The following is a 24,310-nucleotide window of genomic DNA, read 5'->3' on the forward strand; positions in this document are numbered from 1 at the left end:
GTTGTTTCCACCATCCCTTTGGTGACCTCAGCTAGTTTATATTAAGCCCCTTCCCCACATCAGCGCTTTGTTTCTATTTCCCATCACCAAACAAACCTGGCTTTTCTCTCCCATGCTTACAGGCTCTGACACCTCCATGCTGCTGGCACCTTAAGCTGCTCACAGAACTTGCCTTTAATAGATCTGAGTGGAGAAAGGCAAATATTCTCTCCAAATTTCCATGATTAACACACAGAATCCCACTATCCAGGTTACAGTGACCCTCTCTCTATATATGTATCAGCCAAAAACTTCCATTCTGAAGCCCAGCTGAAGACACTTCACATCCACTGCAGCTCAGAAAGACAAGTTCTTTATTATTACTTTTTCACTGCCTAGTCACAAGGGACATTTCAGAGGTTCTGTTTATACAGAGGTAGCCAAGTGGTTTATTCTCCCATCCTCATCTTTTCTACACTAAATAAAATGGAAAAGGAAGCTTGCTAACTAAGTTTGGTCAGACATCATTGACCCATGGGAGAAACCCAACTACACAGGTATTCCTAGGGTTTATATATTGATCAGATTTGGAATTCAGCAATGTCTTCCAGGGTCTCCAGTCAGGTGGGATTCACCTATAAGAGGCAGTGCAGGGTGCAGCTCTGATCACAGCACAATGTTATTTCCTCCAAGAACCAAGTCTCACAGGTCCAGCAAGGCATAAAGTAAGAATCTATCCTCCTATCCAAGACAAGGATGGCTTTCTCCATCCGTTCAGAAGAGAAAAATACATTAGATGTATTAGATGTAGGCTCAGATGTACTTCTCTCTGCCCATCCTCACTGCTGCCCAACACAACTCAAATCCTCAGGTATCTTCTGAACGCCTTAATTAAGAAACTGGGATGGATGAGGAGCTGTTTTATTCAAGTTCTTTGTCAGTCACACAATGAAGGATTAGCCTTTCCTGACTTGTCCTCAAGATAACAACTAATCCTGATGGCTCCCTGAACAAAACAGGCTGCACACATCCTCATTTCCAACCAAACCACTGCACTTCAAGATGATAATAACAGGAGGAAAAGCAATCCTTCTGATTGCTGGATTCATGGCTGGAGCTTCCTTAAGAGTCTGCACCTCACCAAAGTCCCCATTACAGCAAGCCTCAGCTTGGGCATTAGACCAAGTCATCCAGCTAACTAGGGGCAGATTAACCATGTGCTCACAAAAACTAGGTCAGTCTCAAAACAGTCTCTATGGACTGGACAGGCACGTGTGTGTAAGCACAAAGCACACAGCCTTCATCTTTTAAAGTGATGGCCAGCAGAGTGTCAGTGGGATCCAGACTCAAGTCACTTTGTTACAACACTCAGCTCTACATACAAAGTGGTTCTTGATTTCTCCAACAAACAGGAAACCTTTCCAAGTTCGGGAGGCACTAAGAAATGACTCAGTGATGTCAAGTTTTCCCCCTTTGGAATATCTGGTTCTCAAATATTTACTTATAATAATAATACTACTTAATTATTTTTGAAGTGCAAGAGCCAGGTCAGGACTTGGGTGCAGATCTGAGATCTGTCTCCTATTCCAAACCCTCCTAACCTGCATCTTGGTTCCACAAACCCAAACTAAAGCCTTTACTCTCTCCTTTGACCTCTCTGTCCTGCTCCTATGTATTTAGTCTCAGACCAAGTCCCCCATGCATCATCTTCCCTGTCTAGATAAGGCCCTTCTCTAGTCTTACCTGCCAATCCTTCGACAAAATGCCATTCCTCATCCCCAGAATAGATGGTCAACCACTTCCAACTTACTCTGAAGCCAAAGAGGTATCTCTGATGTGTTTCAAAGATAAAATTTAGTGTTTAAGGAACGACAATTTATAAACACCCACTCTAAAGCACTAGGCATGTTTGTAACTTCCCCTCTCACACACACACACACACAATTTGTATCCTATGTTTCCTGAATGAAGAGATGCAATGGGCTACACAGAGACGATATAAGGTATCTGCTGCTGTCAGGGTTTGCCAAGTTCCTATGCTCTGACTTCAGAAAAACATACAAGCTTTGAAGCCAGGACAACATATATGTATTAGAGTGTTCTATTTCAGAAGTGCCACTGGATGCTCCCACCGCAAAGACAAGCCGATTCTTCCACTTGCTGCCTTGTGTCCAATGCAAGGGTCTACAGAGCAAGAGCGACCAAATAATCACAGACCAACCCCACTGCAGTGAACCAAGGTGCTGCAAAGCACCCTGCCCAAAGCACCTCCTCACAGAGCCCATCCTGCCCTGCTTGGAGATGTACAGCTCTTGCTGCTGTGTGTGCTGTGTGCCAGACATGAGCCAGCTACAAGCAGGATGAATCTCCTATTTTGTTAATGGAAGGTTCTTTCTCAGAGGATAAAGCAAGGTTAGTCATCAACAGTTGCATCTGTCCCCAGCCTTTCAGTTCTGATCAATCACTGCAGCACCTATTATCTTGCTTTAACTTCTGGCTATCTTACAGCAAACCATAAGCTTCAGTTTTGCCCACGGGAGAGTCCATTCCAGACACAGTGCGTTCTGGCTCTGCCGATGTACTTGGCAGATACAATGTGCACTTGAAGGGCTTCCTAACTTCAGTGGATTTCAGAGTAGCAATTATCTTCAATTACTCCAGATGAAAGACCACACAAAAACTTAATTCAAACCCCTCTTCTCCCAGAACCCCCCCAGTCACCACTGCCCTAGTTTTTCCCTCACTAATGCCCAAAAGGTAGGATCTACGCTTCCTTGATGCTCACGTTTCCCAGCGGGATCACTCCCCTTGACACAGCTTCTTTTCCACGTATATTACAAAAAAAACCTGTCTCACTTCAGGCCATTTAGGGAGTCCTTGTTGCTGGTTCGGAGGAAAGCACTCCCCCCACACACAGTTGCTGCTTCTTACCCAACTTCTCCCACTGCCTGGATCAGAACAGAAGGAAAACCAGACAAAACATCTGCACCAACTGTTAGGGGTAGTGTAAGCTGCATCCAGCTGTTTCTGTCGTGCTGGGGGACACGAAGCAGTCAGTATCACCTGAAAGCAATGTTAGAAGGGTTTTATTACTGAAGAAATTAATGTGGTACCTCAGCACTGCCCTGATTTCCAGCAGCTACAAAGAGCTGGCATAGGAGTTCCCAGTGTTCTCAAGGTGAGGATATTAAACACAAATTAGAACAATACTCAGCAGCAGCTACAAACAAGGCTGAAACAACACTAAGCTGCAGTGATGGCTTTGTAATTCAGACGCATTTAAAGGAAACATTAGACTCGAAGTGAAAACTGAGCTCAGCAATACCTTGGGATGGTTTAAATCACAAATGAGATAGCTGGTCACTTAAACCTGTTCTGTGGTTGAACAGCCTAGATCATACACACGGCAGCGTATGAGAAAACAAAACTAGCACGTCTCTGATCCACACAGGACACACTGGAACTACTGGCACAAAGAAATGCGAGAAGAAAGGAGACAACTACATAAACTTTTCCTGAGAAGAACAGCAGCGTGCCACAAGACCAAAATACCAACACTCACTAGAAATGCAAAACCACTTCCTAACAAGTTCAGTCCAAGCCTTTTGTCCTCTTCAAGAAGGACTGCGCTCTATCTCGCTTCATAAACTCTCAATCCCTCATCTGTAATCTTCAGAGGTTTCACTGCTCCATTCTTTCCATGATTTTTTCTTCCAGTTTGCTGCCTAAAATCTGTAGCTCTGGCTGCTCGTTATTTTTACTATGGTGATAAGCCTTACCATTAAAAAATTACCATTTCAGAGGCGTGTGTCACCTATGGCTCACTCAACCTGTGTCAAGTAGGGTAACAGCTACAAACCTGGTCATAGGAGTCTAGAATCTATCGCTGGCTGCAAAGTGCTCCTGAAGCAGCAGCCTGGGTGCATCAGATGAAGCCCCAGAGCCCAGGGAGCTTCAGTTCTCCTCAGGCTTGCACATACCATTGCTGCCTCTTTTGTGGGGTGAGATGAAACAAGAAGCCCAAAGAATCCCGGAGTCAATTCCTTTGCTGTATTTGCTGCAAAGCTCCTGATGACAGGAAGCATGTGAGCAAATCTTTACAAGTCTTGAAAGGGGCAATAACCGGTGTCACTGATGGAGTGGTCTGAGCAGCACTGCAGAGAGCAGCAGAGGGACAGAAACACAGGAAGGGGGGAAAGAGGGGTTCTGAGGCAGACTGCTGGGAGCAGAAAAAACCCACAGCACTGGGCCTGGAGATGAGTTTGGGCACAACACCAGAGCCAGAGCCAGGGAAGATGAGCAGCACAGTAAAGACATTGTGAGATCTTAAAATCAGAGAAAGGGGGCAGTGACAGTCATGGAGATGAGTTAAAACAACTCTGGGCATAGAGCCCACCACACGAACAGCACAGGGAAACAACCACCCGCACTGAGGTCCAGCAGGATATTCCTTGTCCGAGATGCTAAGAACGAAATCAAAGAGCTGGGGTGTGACTACAAAGACTCAAGCTCCTCATCTGTGCTGCCACTTGAGTCTCTCCAGAACAGGAAGTGCAGAAAGCAAAGGAGAAGTCTGAGGTTTGCTTTTTCTGAGGCCAATGCCGCTGTTTTGTTCACTGAGCCTTGTGCCATTGCTGCTTCCCTTTCAATGGGAACTGTGAAGGATTTGGTGGCTGTGCCCCAGCAGAGCAGGCACAAACCTTTTGCTCTGTCAGAAGCTCACTGAAATCCAATGCTTTGCAGTTCACATGCTGTGACCTGTTGCTTGATGTTCACGACCATATGAGACATGGAAAATGTCGCTTTTACCCCAAGCTTTCCTAGCACAGCTGTTCTGACAGCTGTGTTATTTCACACAGCTATTGCTTTATCTTAAATAAAATACCAGGCACTTTTCATCGAGTTGTCTGGGCAATGAGAGCACCACACCAAAATAAAAGAGAGGAAAAATGACAGGTTTTTACATTGAAAAGCCTCAACTAAATGAGTGGACTTACTCAGGCAGAAGCAGCGAGCTTTCATCACCAGAACTCTTCCCTCTCTCCAAAGCAGCTGAGCTTTAACATCTCACACTCAAGGGTTACTTCTGAACATCTTACAGTTTACACACTTCACACAAATCAATTTTAAGTAATTCATAGCACTTGGGAGAATCCAGCACTGTTAAATACGGGTAATTTAGCAGGAGCTGATCAAACAAAACTGGTTTTGAGAAAAGCCCAATCTAATTCTGTCAGGTAGAATTCCCAGTGCAGTTGTGCTATCGTTAGCTATTTCAAGCCAAAATTTGATCATATCCAGTTTAGGAGGTCTTTGCCAGTTTCAGTAAGACCAAAACGCTGATCTTAAGTAAGTCATCAAATGCCACATGGTACAGGCATTCACACCAGGAGTTATTTCAACTCAGAATGTCTACAGGAAAAATTTTATGCTGCTAAAGACTGTGGAAAAAGTTACTGACTCCTTATGAATGGCTAACCACAATGCTGGCAATACACAAGCTAGTTCCAGGTCTGTAAGTAGGGAACGTGGAGAGCCACTGTTAGTCCAGAAAGTCTTCATGCACAAAAGATACGAATGAATTGGAGAAGCTGAAGTACTCCTTCCACGTTCCCATCACTGAACTGCGAACTGAAACAAAGCAACAGCTTTTGGGAGCACAGAGTCAGTGTCAAAAGTTTAACACAAGTCCTTGCCAGTGGGTCAGCAGCAGCATCTGTCGTCATCCGTGACCACAGCTCTCTGTCACACGGGCTGAAGAATCTCCCTCTTTACCACATCTCATAAAAGCACAAAGCAAAAGCTGCGTACCAAGTCACAAATGTTTGTGTAAAAAGACAAATTGTTCACGCTCTGTTCTGCCTTCAACTTCTCCCTTATTTACACCAGCATTTTCCCTGGGAGCTAGAGGAGAAGCTGCAACTCAACCCCTGCAGGTGTTTTCAGTCAGTCTGTAAGCACCCAGGACTCAAAGAGCCCAGCACACTGGGCACAAGTCCCCTCACCCCTGCGAGGAGCTGCCAGACCCCAGCAGGAACAGCAGCAGGAAACTGGCACAAGCAGGATGGGGACTCTTGTTTTTTTCCCCCCAGGATGCCAAATTTGCAGCCACATCAGTGTGGGCAGACCCCGAGCTCTGCTGCAAGAGTGGTGGCTTGTCTCTGCTGACGTCAAGGACCTGCTGAGCAGGCTTCTGCAGGATGGGGCTGCCAGCAAGTCCCCTGAGCAGCAGCAGACTCGTGCTGGGAGGCAGCTCAGCACACAGGGTGACAGTGCCAGCCACCATGAGACATCCCTGCTGTGGCTGTAAGTTTAGGGGAAACCCATCACTGTCGGGGCAAACATCTGTCAGCCTCACACCTTTCAATTGTGGTAGGAAACACAGTAATTGTGTCATCCATTTTCCACACTGACACTATGACATACTCTGCTAAAGAAGATAAAAGAGACTTGGATAGTCAAGTCTGCAGAGACCTGTGGCCATTTTGATTTAAGCTTATTCCCTTTCTGTCTAAACAAACGGATCTGTTACAAATGATTGATGTTCTTCCCCCCATCCCAACAAGCCTAATGTCAGGCTCCATTTCCCCCCTTACAGCTGCACTTCCATATTTGCATTGGTCTTTCCAGGGCAACACTTGTAGGAAAGAAAGTGTAGAAACTGTGCGGTTGGATGGTCAAGAGCTCTGAAGGAACTGCTGCGCAGCCGTCCAACATCAATCCCCTGCTGCCAGCCTCTCCCACCCTCTCCATCTCCCCCAGTACACACACCTCACACTCCATGCCCTCATCCTTACCTCGTAGGACCAGACACACTGCACTCCCGCAAACCTCCGTACGCATCTTCCCACTTCCACGTCCTCATGGGTGGTGTACATCTCTCGCAGGCACTCGCCAATGTGGGGCACCATTCTCCGCAGGACCTCCCGGCTCATGATCACTCCTGGTCCTCCCATGCAGAAGTTCTCACCCGGTTCCAGCGCCAGTTTCCCCATCTCCTCGGTGGTGCCGAGGCCAGTCTGCCCAAGAAAGAGGGGCTGGCTGCTGTTCAAGCTCCGAAGAAAGTTCTCCAGTTTGTCCCCTTTGATGTAAACGTCGTCATCAGCTCTCATAAACCATTCATATTTGTCCAAGTAGTGGTCATGCATGTATTTGAGCATCATGAATGATTTCTTCTGGGGTGGGTAAGAGTCATCTACACCTGGAAGCGGCACGATGGGGATGGGAATAGAGGTGTCCGAACCCTCGCTGGAGAAGAATTCAACCTTGCCAGGAATGGTTTTGGACCACGTTCTAGATTGAAAAAGACAATAAGGACGAGTTAAGTATGCAAAGCAAGACAGGCAGAGAGTGCTACCAGAGACAACTCAGAGGAACTACAGCTCATCTGCTTTACAAATTTCCTTTTTAAATGCCTTGAAGGGTTGTTTTTTTCCATGCAAATGATGACATTCACACAGCACACAGAGCAATTGGTATAACACACAAAAGATTCTGCTATGACAAGCATCTGATTATCATTTTTGCATCTCTATCTGGTAGAAAATTCATTCAGTAGTAGTAGTTCACTAGTGGCAGGCAGGACTTCTTAAGCACACCCAGCACTGGTCTACCAGCTATCGGCCAAAGGGAGCAGAGGGCAGGCTCGATTTAATGCCTCCAAAGCTTCCCTGCAAGTTATTCAGCATCGTGTCCCACCTTCCATTCACTCTCAGCCCCACAAAAGCTCAAATGCGCATTCAGAATTACTGACTTCCACAGTGAGAAGATGCATATTTCATATGAACTTGTGAGGAAACCACTCAAGCAGCAACTTCTCCAGACACTACCTGGAGGAGTATGCAGGGCTTTGAGGAAAGTAAAACACTCCTGTTTGCAGCTGCCAGAGGAGCACAGAGCATGGCATCAGTAGTAACCTCAAATGGGTTTGCCCATGCCAGCAAAGGACTAGTAGAAAAGTAGTCCTAAGAGATGCATACAAAACATGATCCCAACAGATGACCTGGTGCTACCAACACCAGCACCTCCAGCAGCTTTCCATACACTTCAGAGCAGATTTTAGTAGAGGGGAACATCACAAAAGAGGAGCCTTTTGTGTGCGAAGCAGCACAGCAACAACATCTGCTCCACACCTTGTGTGCTCCTCTCTGCCAAATCCAACCCATCTGCATGGGCAAACTGGGTCACTTCTGGTGCAGGAAGAGATACAGGATGATTCCTGAAGGCAGACTGCAGAACTCTTAAACTCCCCCAAGGAAGATTTTCAATCATATACCTAACAGCCTTGCCCTAAAACCTGGTAATTTTAAGCTTTCAGTACCATTTTCTCAGATTATACCTGGGAAAAAGCAGAGCTCACACAGGCTTCACAGACAACTACTTCCACTGGGAAGCCAAGAGGTTTTGTGCCTTTTTCTATAGGGGGAGAATACTTTCTAGTTATGTTTGGTGACTCTGCTCAGAATATAACCTATATTCACATCTCTCAAGGTAAAGAACACAGTATTCCCTCAATGCATCACTGTCAGTTTTACCAGATGCCTCTCAGCATTGGTTTCTTGCCAAAAGCAGAGCAGATTTTGGGCAGTACAGACCATCTGAAATTTGAAATCTCCAGAATTAGCTGCTGTACAAAGGCTGAAATGTAAATGTATTTCAGGAGAAAAATAATCCTCAAGTTCCACCAGGAAATGCAAAGGTGTTTAATTAATACTGAGCATCAACTTCAACACCTTCACAGTTACACACTAACGCAACTTTGTGTAACGACTATCGCCCTATTACTTTAAAACCTTTGTCTTCTGGATTTCTCCCTGCCATGGGTAGTCCCTTGAAGGAAAAGCTTAGAGCCCAGCTTCCTAGAGGAGCACAGAGTAAAGCCAATGGAAATATTCCTGTTGACTTCACAACAGAGGTGATGAGGTCTTTAGCCATCAGTGATGCGATTAATGCAAGGTACCAGTGGTCACAGAGTCACATCCTGTTAAAGCATTGTAAACTGCCTGCTTTGAAATGAGACCTGCTCAGATCTTGAACTTTCACTGAGGAAGTTCTGCTCTTTCTTTTGTGACACCCACACTCCACATGCAAATCACCTGGTCTTGAATGAAAAGACTACCCCGTAAATTGCTCTCCCCATATCAACTCCCAGTCTGGAGTTTAAAAGGCTTCTTCACTAAAGGTACTTGACACATCCATATTTTAATCTCTAAGAAGAAAATGCAGAAGCTGCTGAGAAACACAGCTCAGAGCATCCACGGTGACCAGTTCCCAATGCAGTTTTGGGTGGACCCAGGACACTTTCCAGCCAATCACCAGATAAAGTTATATGTTGGTTCCCAGTTTAACTTAACTCTGTGCTCTCCAATCAGGTACTCTCACCTCAGGATCCTCCTAAGTACCATCAAAAGAAAAGTTTCCATTCAATGGAGAGGAAACAAAGCGTGTGTACATCCATGAATCCTGGCACTTTTGATTCCCAATCATCAGACTGCATTAAATCCCTCAGATCAAAGAGTTTGGCCCCATCTTAACATGGATCTAGGCCATATTTACGTTTCATACTAAAACAAGAGCAAACCAGAGACATATTCCTCTAGGCTAGGGACACGGAGCAGACAGAAAGACCATGCCCAGGGATCAGTGTGCGACTTGGGTCGGCACCACGACGTTACTTCAGCCTTGGGATCTCACCATGCATGCCCCAGCACAGCTTGACCAAGCCTCTGCTCATTCCCTGAGACAAGACAATTTGTAGGATGAAACTGCATTACTTGTGACTGTGGTTTTGAGCCTTTGCTCAGACTCAGACAGAATATGCTCCCACATCGAAAACTGCCAGAGTATGTCAAAGCAAGTGCTTCTTGACAGAGGCTGAAACAATGGGAATCACCACGTGCTGCTCCTTGCTTCTAAGCCGCAGCTCACTGCGGCCCTTTTTGGAGTTGAGAATACCAAAAAGAACAGTCTGCTCAGGAAACGTGTTGCTGCGCTTGGCCAAAGAAGCCAAACCACAGATTGTAAGATGAACTGTAAGTACATTTTTCTGACCTCAGCTATCAGCAGAGCTAAGGACTGGTAAATGCAGGGATGACTTCTGATCAAAGCTACTTTTAACTTTTTTATCTCACATTGCAAAGAATCAGCCCTGACTCAACCACAAGCGGTTCTGCAGAGCAGTGTGCTAACAGCTGTATTTCTTGCCTGTCCTCCCACCCCCAGTCCAGTTTACAGTGTCTGCTCTCTGGTTATGGGCAGCAACATGACCCCTTCAGCTCCTTAAGTACAGAGCTCTTGTCTCAACACTTTCCTACTTCCGTGGTCCCACCAGCAGCACTCCCACCAGCTGACATTGCTTTCCCGGTCAAGGCTTCTCTAATATAAGACTTTATCTGCAAATGAACATCTGTTGGATAATTGAAAAAGGAAGAATACTTTTAGCCAAACTTGACACCCTCCTTCCCCCCACAAGGGCTCCCCATCACCTTCACCTGGTTAAAAGAAATATGGTCGCATTTCTGCCACCAGACTCCTGTACCTATACCCGCAGAGACCACCTCCACTACAGCAATCGCTGGTGGCCTCAGCCAGCTCAAGGCCATTCCGACTCTGTCCAGAGAGAAGCATCAGGTTCTGAATACAACCGATATGCGTACCAAACTGGTCATTTAAAAACCAGCAAATGAACTACTCTGACAGATCCCAACCTTATCTCCTCCGTGTAATCTGAATCTGCTCACTTAAACAGGAGGATGTGCATGAATCAGGACAGCAAGGCTCTCTATTACCTTCCCCAGGAGCAGTGCTGAAAACATACACGACAGAGTGCGACCTGGTTTCTCTCAGTGCACAGGGCACATAACTCCAATGAACGAGATGCTGACATTGACAAGGAAATGAAAGTATAGTTTAAACAAACAAAGTCATAAATTAGATAATGCTTCATTAGAAGAAATTTCTTAGCAGAGAGCATTAGCCCAGCAACTACCAAATCAATCTGATCATCCCGTAACTGGTTTTGCACACCAGACATCCTATGTGTATCCTCACACGAGCAAGTCACCAGCAAACAGGGTGCAGAAGTGGTACAGGTATTCATTGCTTTGTTATCAGCTCTGCAGACTCAGCAGAAGCATAGTCAGCAGCATTATGCAGACAATGCCCCCTTTGTACAGACCCAAACTGGAGACAATTACAAAAGATGAACTTGGGTTTTCTCTGCAGCCTGGGGACCTCACTTAGAGGAGATCAGAGAAATCATTGAAAGTTTCAAGAAACAGTCATCTTGGATAACTGTGCTAAAGAAAACCTTATTGTGAAGAACTCAGCAAGACATAAAAGGCTGATTTCTTGAATACATGGTTCAGCTAAATTTGATGTTGAATTCGGGTTAGTTTTGCATAACTGTTCTTCAAGGTCCCATCTTTCCAGCAATGCTCACTACACTAACAGCTTAGCTGGAACTGAGCACCCAAACCAGCAAGTGGCACTGCAGATGAGCATCACAAGAGGCCAGAAAAACAAGCTGGGGTTTTTATTACATTTACAGCTACATTTACATTTAAAGTTTAAAGGAATCTGTCACGATCAGATTCTGAGGGAGAGCTCCTTTCAGCTTTTTGCAGGACAGCTTCTTGATTTCAACTCCTTCAATTTAAAGGGACACCAGCTTTCTGTCCATGGAAATTCAGCCACCTTCATCACCCATAAGCACACTGATAGTCAGTGGGTCAGACTAAGATCAAAGCCCAGGTGTCCCAGAGATTTGGACCACATGGTTGTTTTGGGGTATGGAACTGACCTGGATTCTCCTTATCCTCCATGCATCAGTGCCCGTTGCTCTCACTGTATGTTTCATACACATTGCTGCAAATTTTAGGTAACTGCTTGGAAAGCCCAAGTATGTCACACTTCTGTTAGAGGATACAAGAGCAGGACACATGGAGTGCTCACTACTGCAATACTGCAGTATGTTAAGCAAAACATGAATTGTGCTGTCACGATGCTCAAAGTCACTTCAGATGACCTCCTCCCCAAGAAGCAAGGGTGCACGTTCTACAACCCATCATACTACCTCATTAGAAACCAGAACTGACCAAAACCAAACACCACCCAACAGTCACAACCTTTACATTCAAGGCTCTGAATTCAAAACAAATATAAAAATGTGGTTTGTATTACACTGCTGCAGCAGCTAGTGCAGGCTTAGACAGATAATACAAACTCCTTTAGACCCCAAATCCCTCTGGCTGCCTTTCACTGAGGCTTTTCCAAGCACGCAGGTATTTAGATTCCAGTGCAGTCTGTTTCCTATAAGCCACCACAAACAGAGTGGCAGGAGCCTCTCTGAGGGCATGCTTCTGCTGCAAGACTGGAACAGCTTAGAATGAGCCCTGGCATCACTCGTGGTTCTCCTGTGTGTGGCCTCTGGGCACTTCGAGGTGTCGTGGGGACCGTCCAAAACTGGGAAGTACTGCATCTGTGTTCCTGCAGAGATGCTGCAGAAGACCGACCTCGGACATCTCACCATTAACTGCATTCACACTAGTGCCCTGCCACGTTTCCCAGGATATGTAGTTGCTACACACAAGATAGATTTGATAGATAGATAACTAGGGTTAACTGCTTGATAGTTCCCGAGACAGCAGACTTAAATCTTCTGGGAGACTGCTTACTCCCATCCTCTCCTTCATTTTAGCTCTTTCAGGACAACTCCCCTCAACAGCAAAACCATTAGCACATATTGCTGCACTTTCCCTGAACCCCAGCCACAAATTAACTCCTGCCTGCCTGCCTCTTTTCCCAACTATTTCTTGTCTTTTGATGTGACACCGCAGTTTCTGCTGCTGCACTTCCCCAGCCTCCTGGAAGGGAAGCTCTGCTAACCTGGCTGTCAGATGCAATCACTGCTAAGGCTGCAAATCTGCCCTCCAAAAACCTGTAGTAGATTTAAAGCTCATTCTCTGCCTCGCAGACTACAAAAGCACGACTGTTTCAAAGAGCTGGCGTCCCCCGAACATCCAGCAGGCCCGTTTTGCCTTGCAGTGGTCATTTTGCCCATGATTGATGTTCAGGAAGTGGATTGCTTCCCCTCTTGTTAGACCCTATCTGGATTCACAGCAGCAAGGATCAGCAAATGCTTTCCGCTTCGGTCCCTTTTAGCTGTGTCTGTAAATGGCCTTTGAGCCACAGCAATTTGGAGGTATTCAGCCTCTGAATCCCTAATTCCTTTCAGCGCTCTGGCTACCGCCATATCAAGGCTCTGCACACGCTGCCACCCCGGGAATGCCTTGCTAGCAGCTTCCCATTTCCCTGGCTGTGCCAGCGATTCAGCTCACCAGGATGCTTTGTCAATGTAGTAATCCCAGCAATTGTCTGCTTGAGTACTTCATGGCAATCAAAAGCCATTTAAGATTTCAGGTTCGTCTTCCTCTTCCCCCCTCCCCACCTTCCCCCAAAGATGTCTTCCTGTCACCAGGACATAAGCTCCTTTCTTTTACTACAGGAGGTGAGAAAAATGCATTTAGCCCTACCGCACAGTTAAGAGGTCTCTTTATTCATCCCTTCCAAGAGCAGACATCATCTCTAGAGGTTAAACCAAAATAGCAGTACAGTAAAAAGCAACCTCAGATCTACTTCTGAGGGCTGAAGGAGTCTGATTCCATTAGCTGGATTTGTTAAATTGCATCTTTAGCCATTTCTTGTGTGTGAGCAGATGTTGCAGATCTGGTTCTGTAAACCCATCTCTCTTACAGCACGGGACTGCTCAGCAAGCACAGCAAAGCCAGGGATAAGAATCCTTCCCATGCCAGCAAAGTTAAATGCTCCACAACTAGCACCCATCTCTGGACAACATTGTGATAAACTTCCCTTCCCTGAATTCCTCACACAAAATCTGATGGATGACGGACCAGATCTGACAGACAAACTACTCTGCCATAAAACCTGTTATGCGATGCACAGCTCCAGACTTCCTTTATGTAAACGTAAATTACACAGCTCATGACATTTGCAATCCAAAATGCTCCATCCCACACAGTGAAGAATACATAACCCTGAAGAAACAGATTCTTTCACCCGTTTTAAAGCCTCAATCACGTTCCCTCTGCAAGTTAATTACAGGTCTGCTGCTGAAAGAAGGAATTAAGTTTCCATTAAAACCATCGTTGGTGAACAATATGCTCCAGATTGCCCAAATTAAGCAATTTTACTGCATTTGATGCTGATATAAAGAGAGCTACCCTTTCCTGAAACCAGAGCTGGGCAGGGGGAGCAGGAGACAGTCCATCAGACATGGCTTTGCCATCCTGCTCTTGACCTGGCCAACACGGCCAAGCACTTTTCAGCCTGGGCAGGCAGGAGACAGAGAAGGGCTTGTCCTAGTGCGTGTCTCAAGGGGATGTTTTATTAGACGAAGATTCTCCGCAGAGCTCCTGGCCGCTCTTGCGCCAGCAGCAACCGTGCAGCTCCCGATCCAAGCCGGGCTATACCCGAGCTGACATCTTAGCTCTTCACTCGTTCAGCTTTCCCAAGCGTGCTTCCTGCACAGCCGCCCGGCACTGCCCGCTGGCTCCAGCCCCAGAGCAATGTGCGCATCTCAGCAGAGAGGAGAGCTTCCCCAAAGCCACAGACACGTCTCGCACAACAGATGATTACTCTGATGGCCAGAAGTCCATCAGAAGCACGCGGCACTCACTGCCATACCCGGTTAGGGCTGGAGGCTACAGCAAGCGGCACACAGTGCGGAGCACAATGATAATGGGCTCAGGTAATGAACACACAGCTCTGAGACCCTGGTCCCTGCACCAGCTTCACCAGCCCAAAGCTAGGAGCGTTATACCCACACTGACTTTCCCTATTGGAGCTGTTTCCCTACCTGGTCCAGCCTTAGCTACAGCTGCGGTGAGCAGAGGTTGGGTTTACTCTTTGTTCCCAGATGCGCTTTCCAAGTCTCATTCTTAAGCACACGCTCTCGCCCGGCACAGTGGTCCTTATCTCCCTATCCACGGGGTTGCAGCAGCCTCTAAACTTTATTATTATCATTATCATTATTATCATCAGGGTGACAGCTCTCTTCAGAAGCAGCAGCCAAGCACTGCACCAGCATGACATAACCATGCCCAAGGTAGAAGCACTGAGGGCAGCTATACTCAACGGGAGGCAGGCGAGAACACCCCTTCTCCCCAGTGACCGGCGGTAGGTGCTCCTCGCTGCTGTGAGGGTCACGACCACCAGGTACCGCCTCAACGCCACTCAACCGGACCCCGCTTCGCAGAGGGGAGCTCGGAGCACCTCTCCTCCCTCACACACACCGCGGCCCGGCCGCCCCGAGCGCGCCCCGGTGCTGCCCACACCGCGCCGGGGCTGGTGCCGGGAGAGCCGGCACCACTTCGCCTCGCTCACACCTGCCCCGGGGAAGGGCGAGCGGGCCCGGGACCGGCGGCGAGACCCCGGCCGCACGGGCACCATCCCGTCCCGGCGGCTCTTACCTCAGCCGCTGCTCAGGGACAGCGGCCGAAAGCGGCCGAACCCACCCGAGCCCGACCCGAGCCCACCCGAGCCCCAAGCCGAACAGCCCCGAGCCCCGCCGAAGGCAGCCGAGCGGAGCCGCATCGCGCCCCCCGCCATCCCGCTCACCGGTGCGCGGCCACGGCGCGGCTCCGCAGGTACTTCTGCGCCGTCATGACCCCCACGAAGAGGAAGCTCTGTGCCGGCGGGCCGGGGCGGCGCGGCGGGGCGGCGGCGGCGGCGGCGGGCGGCGAGCGGCAGCCCTGCGGGCGGGCTCGGTGGGGCCGCGCCGCCGCCGCCAGCTCGGAGGCGCGGGGCAGGACGAGGCGCGAGGCGAGCACGAAGCCCAGCACCAGCCCCAGCAGGACGCTGAGCCAGGCGCGGCGGCCGCGGCCCGCCATGCCCGCCCCGCGCGGCTCCTCACAGCGCCGCCGCCCCGCGCTGCGCCGCCGCCGCCAGCCGCGACGAGCCGCCCAACGCCGCCATGGGGGGAAGGGGCAGGGACGGGAAGCGGAGAGGAGGGGAGGGGAAGGGAAGGGAAGGGGGCGCCCGCCTCCCCGGCCCTGCCCCTCGGCACAGGCGCCGTGTGCGGCCCGCGCCGCGCTGCCCGTAGCCCCGCCCGGCCGCGGGGCAGAGCCCGCCCCCCGGGTACCGCTCGGCCCCTCGGGTCCGGCCCGGGACGGGGCCCCCGCTGTGGGTTGGGACGCGGGGTGCGGAGCAGGGACAGCGAACCCCGGGATGTGGCCGCAGCGCAGGGACCGGCGGCGTGGCCGCGCACCGCACACGGGGACCGCAGGACCTGAGCATGGGTGCTGTGGGACTGAGGCCCTGAGCAGAGCCCCAGGACAGGGCCCCCAGCCCAGCACCCTGCACAGGAGCATGGCTCTGGTCCCTTCGGACCTGAATGAGAAGGCAGTGGGGAGCTGGTACCCTGGCCCAGAACAGCACCACGTACCATGCCCTGTAGCAGAGACCCGGCACAGCTCATGTCGGAGACCTCACACACCATTCCCATCTCTGCACGGTTGGGTTCCTGCTGCCCAAGCCCCAGAGCTGCCCTGTCTCGGGCCATGGTGCCTGCAGAGCTGGAGGGAGGCATGGCAGGGAGGAGCAGCCCCCCAGCCCCGGTTTCACTTGGCGCTGATGGATTCATGCTGGTGCCAGGGAAGGGCAGAAGCACAGGCAGCTCTCCCATTTTCTCCCACCTTGCTAATTAAACCGACCAGAAATAGGTCAGGCTGTTTCCATCCAGAGGCTATAATGACTGCTTCAGCTGTACCAGGTGAAGAGTTCGTTCTTCTTTGTCTGCTGTAGCTAACTTGGGTTTCATCTACAGAGTGCTTCAGCTTCAAATACTGCAGCCCCAAACCCTGGAGGAAAAACAAGCCCTCCAGTCGGTACAGAACAAACACATCCAGCACAGCTCGCTGACCTCGTGCTTTATCATTGTGGTTTCTTGCATTTCCTACCCATTTTTATATCTCCAAAGGCCATTCTTTGCCCTTTTAGAACTTATTTATATTGTGGTGTCCTCCACAACAAGCTAAGAAAAAAGTTTCAGCATAAAAGCAGCCTGCTCTTGAGCAAGAACCATTGCACAAGCAGGCATTGTACTGAATACTGTAAATCAATGAGTTAAAGAGCTATATATGACATTCTTATAACCCTTGTAGCAAGGAACCTTGTACCTTAGAACAAGCAGGTAATACCCCAATCTGCTCACCAAATTAACTCGATAAGTTTGGTAAAAATGCCTTTTTTGGTGTTTTATTGCTCTTGTGATGGTGCAATCCTCATACAGAGGTCAGCACGGATGAACAAGGGTGATGTCAGGAGCAATGAATAACACGAAGTGTCACCACAACTTACGGCATTAAACAAAACCAAGATATAATAGAAACTAGAGAAGAAATACAAGCGCTTAACAGGAAAGAAAGAGCAGGAGGTCTCCTTTCATTACCCACATTTGCTCTGACAAAGCCAGAGCTTTGCTTTTCTGGGACCTTCCTCTGGGAATAGGGAATGGGACCCATGGTCCACCTCAGTTCTTCTCTAGTGAAATAATCCCAAAGCACTATTTACACCAGGAAAACGTTTTCTGCTGTACTGTCCTTTCCATCCCTTCCTTAGGGGGAAATCCACCCCCAAACTATGACCAGAATTCCTTTCTACTTCCCAGGACTTGCAAAGCTTCACTATTATTTCTAACTATGGGTGCTCTCATCCCTTTCTGCCAAGCCTGGGGTTATCCTCAGCCATTCTGCACACATGGATCTTTTATCCCACTTTTAAAAGCGTCTTCAAAAGGGACCTCAAACTCTTCTTCTCCCCTCCAAGCCCGATCATCAGGTCCTGACATACAGGACCCAGGCAGATGTTGAAGCTAAAACTAAACGTAAGGGCACTCCTTTCCAAGGGAGGGAGATGTGGCAGGCTCGTGAGCAGGAACGGGATTGCTCTCAGCGTGCTCCAAATCAGCAGTAAAAATCTCCTGATTCAAGGGAAAGCCACTGTGGCCTATGAATTGCAGGAAGAGGCAGAGCTAGCGTGGTTAAAAGGCAATAAAAGAGAGAAGGGTTGGGGCTGAGGAGCTGTCAGTTGGCTTCTTCCCATGAAGAAAAGAAGTTAGTCATCAGAACCAAAAACTTCGCACGACTTCACACACATGGAAACGATGAAGCGGAGCCGCACGCTCCTGTGTTAGAGCTCCTCTGCCCGCGGCTCTCCTTTGGCACCTTCCCACCTCCCTGCACCTCCTTTATAGACCAGGGCCTCGCCCCAAGCAGGAGGTGAGCAGAGAGCACTCAAGGAATGGCAGGAGAAGGAAGAGGTGCTTTCTAGGAGCCAGGATTCAACCCGGAATTGAAGGCATGTGCAGAGTTCACACTGCTGCCGGATGAGATCACGCCAGCTATACAGTTGAGACATCAAACTGTAAAATGGGGTAGCACCCAGGAACATTGTGATCCTCACACAACCTCCCTGAGCACATCAAAGTGCCTCGCTTTAGTCCATTCGCTGTGCCAAACTCACGTTCCAAAGTGTTAGGTGGGCAAATGCCTCCTCCTCTGTTCTCACATAGAGCAGCTGCTGTTTCCACTATAGGAAAAAAAGGGGGGAGAAAAGGGAAGAGGATGGCTTAGCTCTTCCAGATGAGTTATAACCTTGGCATTACCCCTAGAGTATGTCCTTAATCTGGTTGGCAGAGAAAGGTCATACTGCATAATCACATTTAAGTGCCTCCCCCTGTTAGCACATCTCTTAGAAAATAATTAACACTATGTACTATGGCTATCATATATTAAAAGGCATGGTATTTTGTTCATATAACACTGTATACAAATATAAAAGCATTTTACACAGCATGGTTTCTTTCCTATGTGGGACTGCTTGAGGAAATATTCTGAGGGCTTATCTGAAGAGGATGCACATCGTGTGCGCTCTGTCTCCGTGCTCCCGTCCCAGTCACTCCAGTGAGATTAGCACCCAGACCAGCCAGACAGAGCCCACCTGACAGGCCCACACTGTTTAGATTCATAATCAGATTAACAACACAGTAATCCTATTTTTCAAAGATAAAGAAGCCAAGTCCTTGGAGCAGCTTTTTGAGCTGGTTTGTGCCCGTATGGAATAGGTGTCATCCTTTTGGAATAAAGAAGCTTAAAACCGAAAGAAAAGAGTTTATTCTGAATAGGAGACTCTACATTATAGAGGGCAGGTATATTGTGCATTATAACAGCTTCTCTTTCCCATTGCTTTTGCTTTCCACTTTTTCACGGTAATGAGCCCACTCTAACACAGGATGTGCCTTCTACAAGAGACATTCTTTAGCATCTTTTAAAGTAATAGTTACAGAAGTGAACTACTTCCCAAGTGCTCCAGAGACTTTAATTATGAATGTTCCAGTACTTAACCTGATACTGTAAGAACTACCCAGGCACTGGAAAATGAGCATACTTTGTATATTCAAGGTAACAGACTCACGGTGGAAAAAATCTAGCTGGGCAACCAGCAGCATTTCTCCCTGTCACAGTATTTCCAGCTCCGTTGCATTTTCCCAAATGATGCAGAAACTCCTTCCCCAGCTCCAGCATTTCCCCTCCCCATCCTCTTCTGGTCCTGCCAGGGACCAGTCCCAACCTTTCCCCTCTGACTCGCTCAGACGATGCCCGTTCAAGCGACAAAACCACGCTGAGCTGTCACCGTTTGCTCTTGCTGTAAAGCCAGACCAACATTGCCATCCCCCGGCGCGGCCCCGCAGTGCAGGCGCCAGGCCCTGGCTCTCCTCTGCTCTTCCCAGCCAAGGAGCTCCGTTTAGGGCTTTGGAGGCGATGGAAAACCCTCCTGCTCCCCACACAGCTCCTGCTATCGTCGGCTGGGAGGTGGTAGCAGCACGGCCATGGTGCATGAAAGGCGCTCGAGCTTTGTGTCACAGAGGGGAAGGCGATGTGTTTTTAACGTGCTACCCCCACAGCAGTGTCAAACAACACTGGAAAAGTCCAGAATGTGTATATAGAAAGCAAGTGTGAAGATGCAGCATAGCTATGAACTGAACAGCACACGGAGTGGCAATTCATAGAATCCCAGACTGGTTTGTGTTGGAAGGGACCTTAAAGCTCATTCAGTTCCACCCCCTGCCACGGGCAGGGACACCTTCCACTGGAGCAGCTTGCTCCAAGCCCCTGTGTCCAACCTGGCCTTGAACACAGCCAGGGATGGGGCAGCCACAGCTTCTCTGGGCACCCTGTGCCAGCACCTCAGCACCCTCACAGGGAAGAGCTTCTGCCTAAGAGCTCATCTCAGTCTCCCCTGTGGCAGGTTAAAGCCATTCCCCCTTGTCCTGTCCCTGTAGCCCCTCTCCAGCTTTCTTGTCAGCCTCTGTAGGCACTGAAAGCTGCTGTATTACATTACCCAAGAAGCAGTCAGGCCAATTTACATTAAACATTACCGCCTCCAATATGTGAAGAAGTAAAGCTTTAAGAGCCAGCTTTGGGTCTGGTTCTTTTGAAAGCACGTTTTGTAGGCCAACCCGACAGTAACTCCTCATTTTAATGCACACAACAGAGCACTAGAACTAGATTGAACAGCCAGGATGTATTTCAGTATATCCATTTTCCTTCTGTTCTCTTTAAACAGAACTTTCTCAGTTCTTTTCATTGCCATCCCTCTATTAATGTTACCCACTGCACGAGTTACAAAGCTGAGCCTCATAAGCACCATATAAAAAGAATCTTGATTAGTAAACTATGGTAGACACAGAAAGAGGAATTACATTGTTAATTTATGAGTGGAGATCTTGCTTTGTGCTGGCAGTACTTTACACGACAGAAATCTGCAATGAAAACCTATGTTCACCACCAGAGCTGAGCCGAGGAGACTGATTCCACTGCAGCCATTGGTTGCTGCATAAAAACTGATGGAGGTTTTTGAAGCCACTGGCTCCAGAGCTGGGAATATGGGCAGGGCGTGTGTCAGGCTTGGAACAGCTGGCTTGGAAGCTCACACAGGATCAGCTACAACGGTGCAACCGGGCCAGGACACCACCCAGCCAGCAGCCGTATGCTTTTCCTTTGTGGTTGCAGAGCTGTTCCAAAAACTAAGCCTTCATTCCAAAAGGGGGGGGGGAACAAAAGAAGGAACAAGTCATCAGCCCATCCAAGTCCAGACCAGCTTTATATCCAGTTTCAGTGTTCTGTGACAGCGTGGACAGAAACACGCTGTGCCCTGCTCTTGGCTAACCCAATCTGTCAAAAGGTGTCACTGTGTTAGCCTGTACAGGAGTAAAACTCATCCAAATGTCCATCTGATGCAGACATGTGTGCTGATGTGCAGCCAGGCTTGGGAAAGGACAACTCTCAGAGATGGGAACTGTTTTGCTGAGCACAGGAGGCATAAAGGATGATGTTAGGATGGTTTAAACGCAGCCATGAACTGTAGCACTGCTGGTATAGCATAGGACAAACTCATGCTGGGTGCCACCCTCGTTCAGAGCAATCTGAATGCTTAATCTCTCCTTAGTCACCTCCTAGGGAGGGGAAAAGACACAAAACCCAAGAGAAAAAAAAACAACAATCTAAACACCTGCACTGAGCATCAGCCCAGCCTAAGAAGGAAACCAGACTGGCAAAGAGCAGCTGCAGAGCACCCCAATTCCTGGAGTTTTGAGTCAAAACTGTTTAAAACACAGTAGTACTAACATTTCACACCTGCATTCAGTCTCTTCAAGGAGAGCAGTGCCTTGCAGAAATGGGGCAATTAACATTCTCATTCACACTGATCTCTGATTAACACTGGAGCTTTGATTAATCCTGGAGCACCTGGAACAGCTCTGCTGACACACTCCCCATCTGCCCTCACTCCCGACTCCGTCTCCTGTTGTTGGTTATTAAAACTTTCCAGCATAAGGAACATATTTTTTTTGCCATGACAAAATATGCAGGAGCACTTGTAAAAGCTTTCCCTCATTTCACAATGGTTTTGAAAGGCATGAATAAAGCCAAAATAAATTTCATGAGAGTGACGTGGGGTTTTTGTTCAGTTTTCCTTCCAGTGCTCACTATCTCCTGATGAACAGTTAAGAGAACTCTGCATAAACCAGACCTCATCTGCAACTTAAAGAAGACAATAAACTTTGTTCCTCCCATATATAAACCATCCAAAAGGCAATGAAAAACACTGAGCTGCATTTCTCCAGCAACTGTTTCAGGACTCTTTTGTGCCTCTGAACACTTGCTTCATTTAGGATTTTTCAACACCCCAACTAGATTCTTCTTCAGTGGTTAAGCAAAATTATATGGCAGTTTAATAGCACTGCGTTAACTCCAAGTTTGTTAGCTGGCTTCTTCCAGATAAAGATGTTTTCAGAACATCTGCATCACTACAGTAAGAGGCTTCTTGTGTCTGTGTTGGGGGGGAATCTCCTGAAGGCTTTTCAATATGATCTTTCGTAATTCAAGTTCTTGGGAATTCATAGCAAAGTCGGAAAATGAACTCATTAAATAGCTCACTTTCACCTCATGCCTTCTGCATGCTTCACTCTCAAGCTAGAAAGCAACAAGCAACCACGTCTCCATAGTTATTTGTGGTCAAGGGAAAGCTTTCTATTTGAAGTCAGAGGAAAACCCCTTCCGAGGTTCTTCCTCCCACTCTGTTCAATGGCTTAGAAGTGTCTGATCAAGAAAAACTTAGGGACCTGAGGATTAAGTTACAAAATTTAAGGGAGAGAGAAGGTTGAAGTTTCCCGAAACACATAAATCACTTCATTGTCACTGGATGTGCCTTAATAAATCTTAGAATTGGGCAAAAATCCATATTCTCAGTCCCAGCCCAAAGCAAGACTTGAGACACAGAGAGAGATTAGCATATGCTCAGTTCAGACCTGCTTATTTATTTCTTCAAATGTCTATACTGAATTAAATCAACCCGTCCTCACCATTTTATCCACAGAAGGAATTCTGCTTAAGACAACAACCTCCCCCAGTTGTTTTGCTGCAGACATCTCAGTCTGTTGCTTGTTTCCCCCACACAAGGGGAAAATGTTCCCCAGAGGCATGAGAAAGATAACAACTTAGTCCTCTTTACTGATGGAGAACCTTCAGATCTTGAAAATAGCCTTCCCCACCTCTATTTTGCCTTGTTAAACATTGAAACATGAAGTTATGTACACCAGAACATGTTACAACAGTGGAAATTTCAGTTTACATACCAAAACACCCAGAAGCCAGGAAACAAAAACTAGGTTCTGTAGGAACATTAGCAGCCTTCTCACTTCATCTTCCACACACACCTGAACACACACACTTCATGAGCCTAAAGCAAAATGTTCTTTGCCTTTCCATTTCATTAGCTGGCAACTTTAAAATTCACTAGTAACGTATTACTTACATCTACAGTCAAGAGAAAATCACAGCTCATGACATACAGAGCAGTATCTGATATGTATAAACAGCATAGTCAAAAGTTGGCACTTAACGCTGTCGGATGAACACAAATACTCCAAGCCTGAGTATTTAGAAACAAGTACTGAAGCAGCCCTAAGCTATGCTAATGAAACAGATACATATTTTAATGCCTATATACAAGCTCAATAGCAGTAATCAGACACTGAGACACTTGTCATATGCTGCCAGGAACTATTTCATTCTGTATCAAAGCCAGCCTGGATTTTCCTTCTCTGTTGCATTGCGTGTTTTGTATTTCAAGGGATGGGATGTTTGGGAAGCTCAATTACAACAGCCAGATCTAGCTTTATTTTCTCTCCACAGTCCTGGCTACACACCAGAAGGATGAAGACCACACACACTCCAGCTACTCACTCCTTATAGCCCCTCACCTGCAAGTTTGACACGTCTGCTACCCGGAGGCCCTCTCCAGCACAAACCACACTTAGCTTTTATGCTGCACAAGCTGGTAAGAGCCCACCTCAGCCTTTAGCTGGGGTGTTCAGGGGAGCCGTGCAGCCAGGCTACCAGCTCCCACCCTGAGACACCTTCAGAGCAGAAGGTAGTGCAAAGTCAGTTCTTTATGTCCCCACAGTGTAACCCTGACACTGCACTGCTAAAGCTACAGGCAGCCTTGTGGCCCACACCAACAGTTCTTGGCACAATCTGTGGCTTTCTTAGCTTTGAATACCTTGCAGTGTTTAAGTATTTGTAGTCTGTGAAGAAACCTGCTCCGTTCAAGCAAGGCCTTTGTTACATGCTTTCTTGATTTAGATTCAAATACAGCTGGAGTGCTTAACAACCAGTAATGCAATTGATCCAACTACAGAATCACTTACTGGACGTAGGGAAGAGAATGAGGAGTTTCACTTTTTAAACTTGGG

At 47.8% G+C, this 24,310-nt stretch overlaps 2 protein-coding genes across 2 annotated transcripts in view; both read right to left on the bottom strand.

Moving 5' to 3' along the window:
• The window catches only part of CHSY1 (chondroitin sulfate synthase 1), a 74,708-nt gene extending 58,806 nt beyond the window's left edge, over positions 1–15,902 (bottom strand). The window contains exons 1-2 of the mRNA XM_062642754.1: positions 15,616–15,902; positions 6,777–7,272 (exon numbers count right to left, since the gene is read on the bottom strand). Coding sequence (XP_062498738.1) covers positions 6,777–7,272; positions 15,616–15,887 — 768 coding nt within the window. The 5' untranslated portion in view covers positions 15,888–15,902. The remainder of the gene's footprint in view (positions 1–6,776; positions 7,273–15,615) is intronic.
• Positions 1–24,310, bottom strand: part of SNRPA1 (small nuclear ribonucleoprotein polypeptide A') — a 116,606-nt gene that overhangs the window by 80,052 nt on the left and 12,244 nt on the right. The gene's annotated exons all lie outside the window — the stretch shown is intronic.

This window comes from Pezoporus occidentalis, unplaced genomic scaffold (genome assembly GCF_034315485.1).
Source record: "Pezoporus occidentalis ecotype Australia unplaced genomic scaffold, CSIRO_AGI_Poc_V1 ctg72, whole genome shotgun sequence".
In the NCBI taxonomy this organism is placed as follows: Eukaryota; Metazoa; Chordata; class Aves; order Psittaciformes; family Psittacidae; genus Pezoporus; species Pezoporus occidentalis.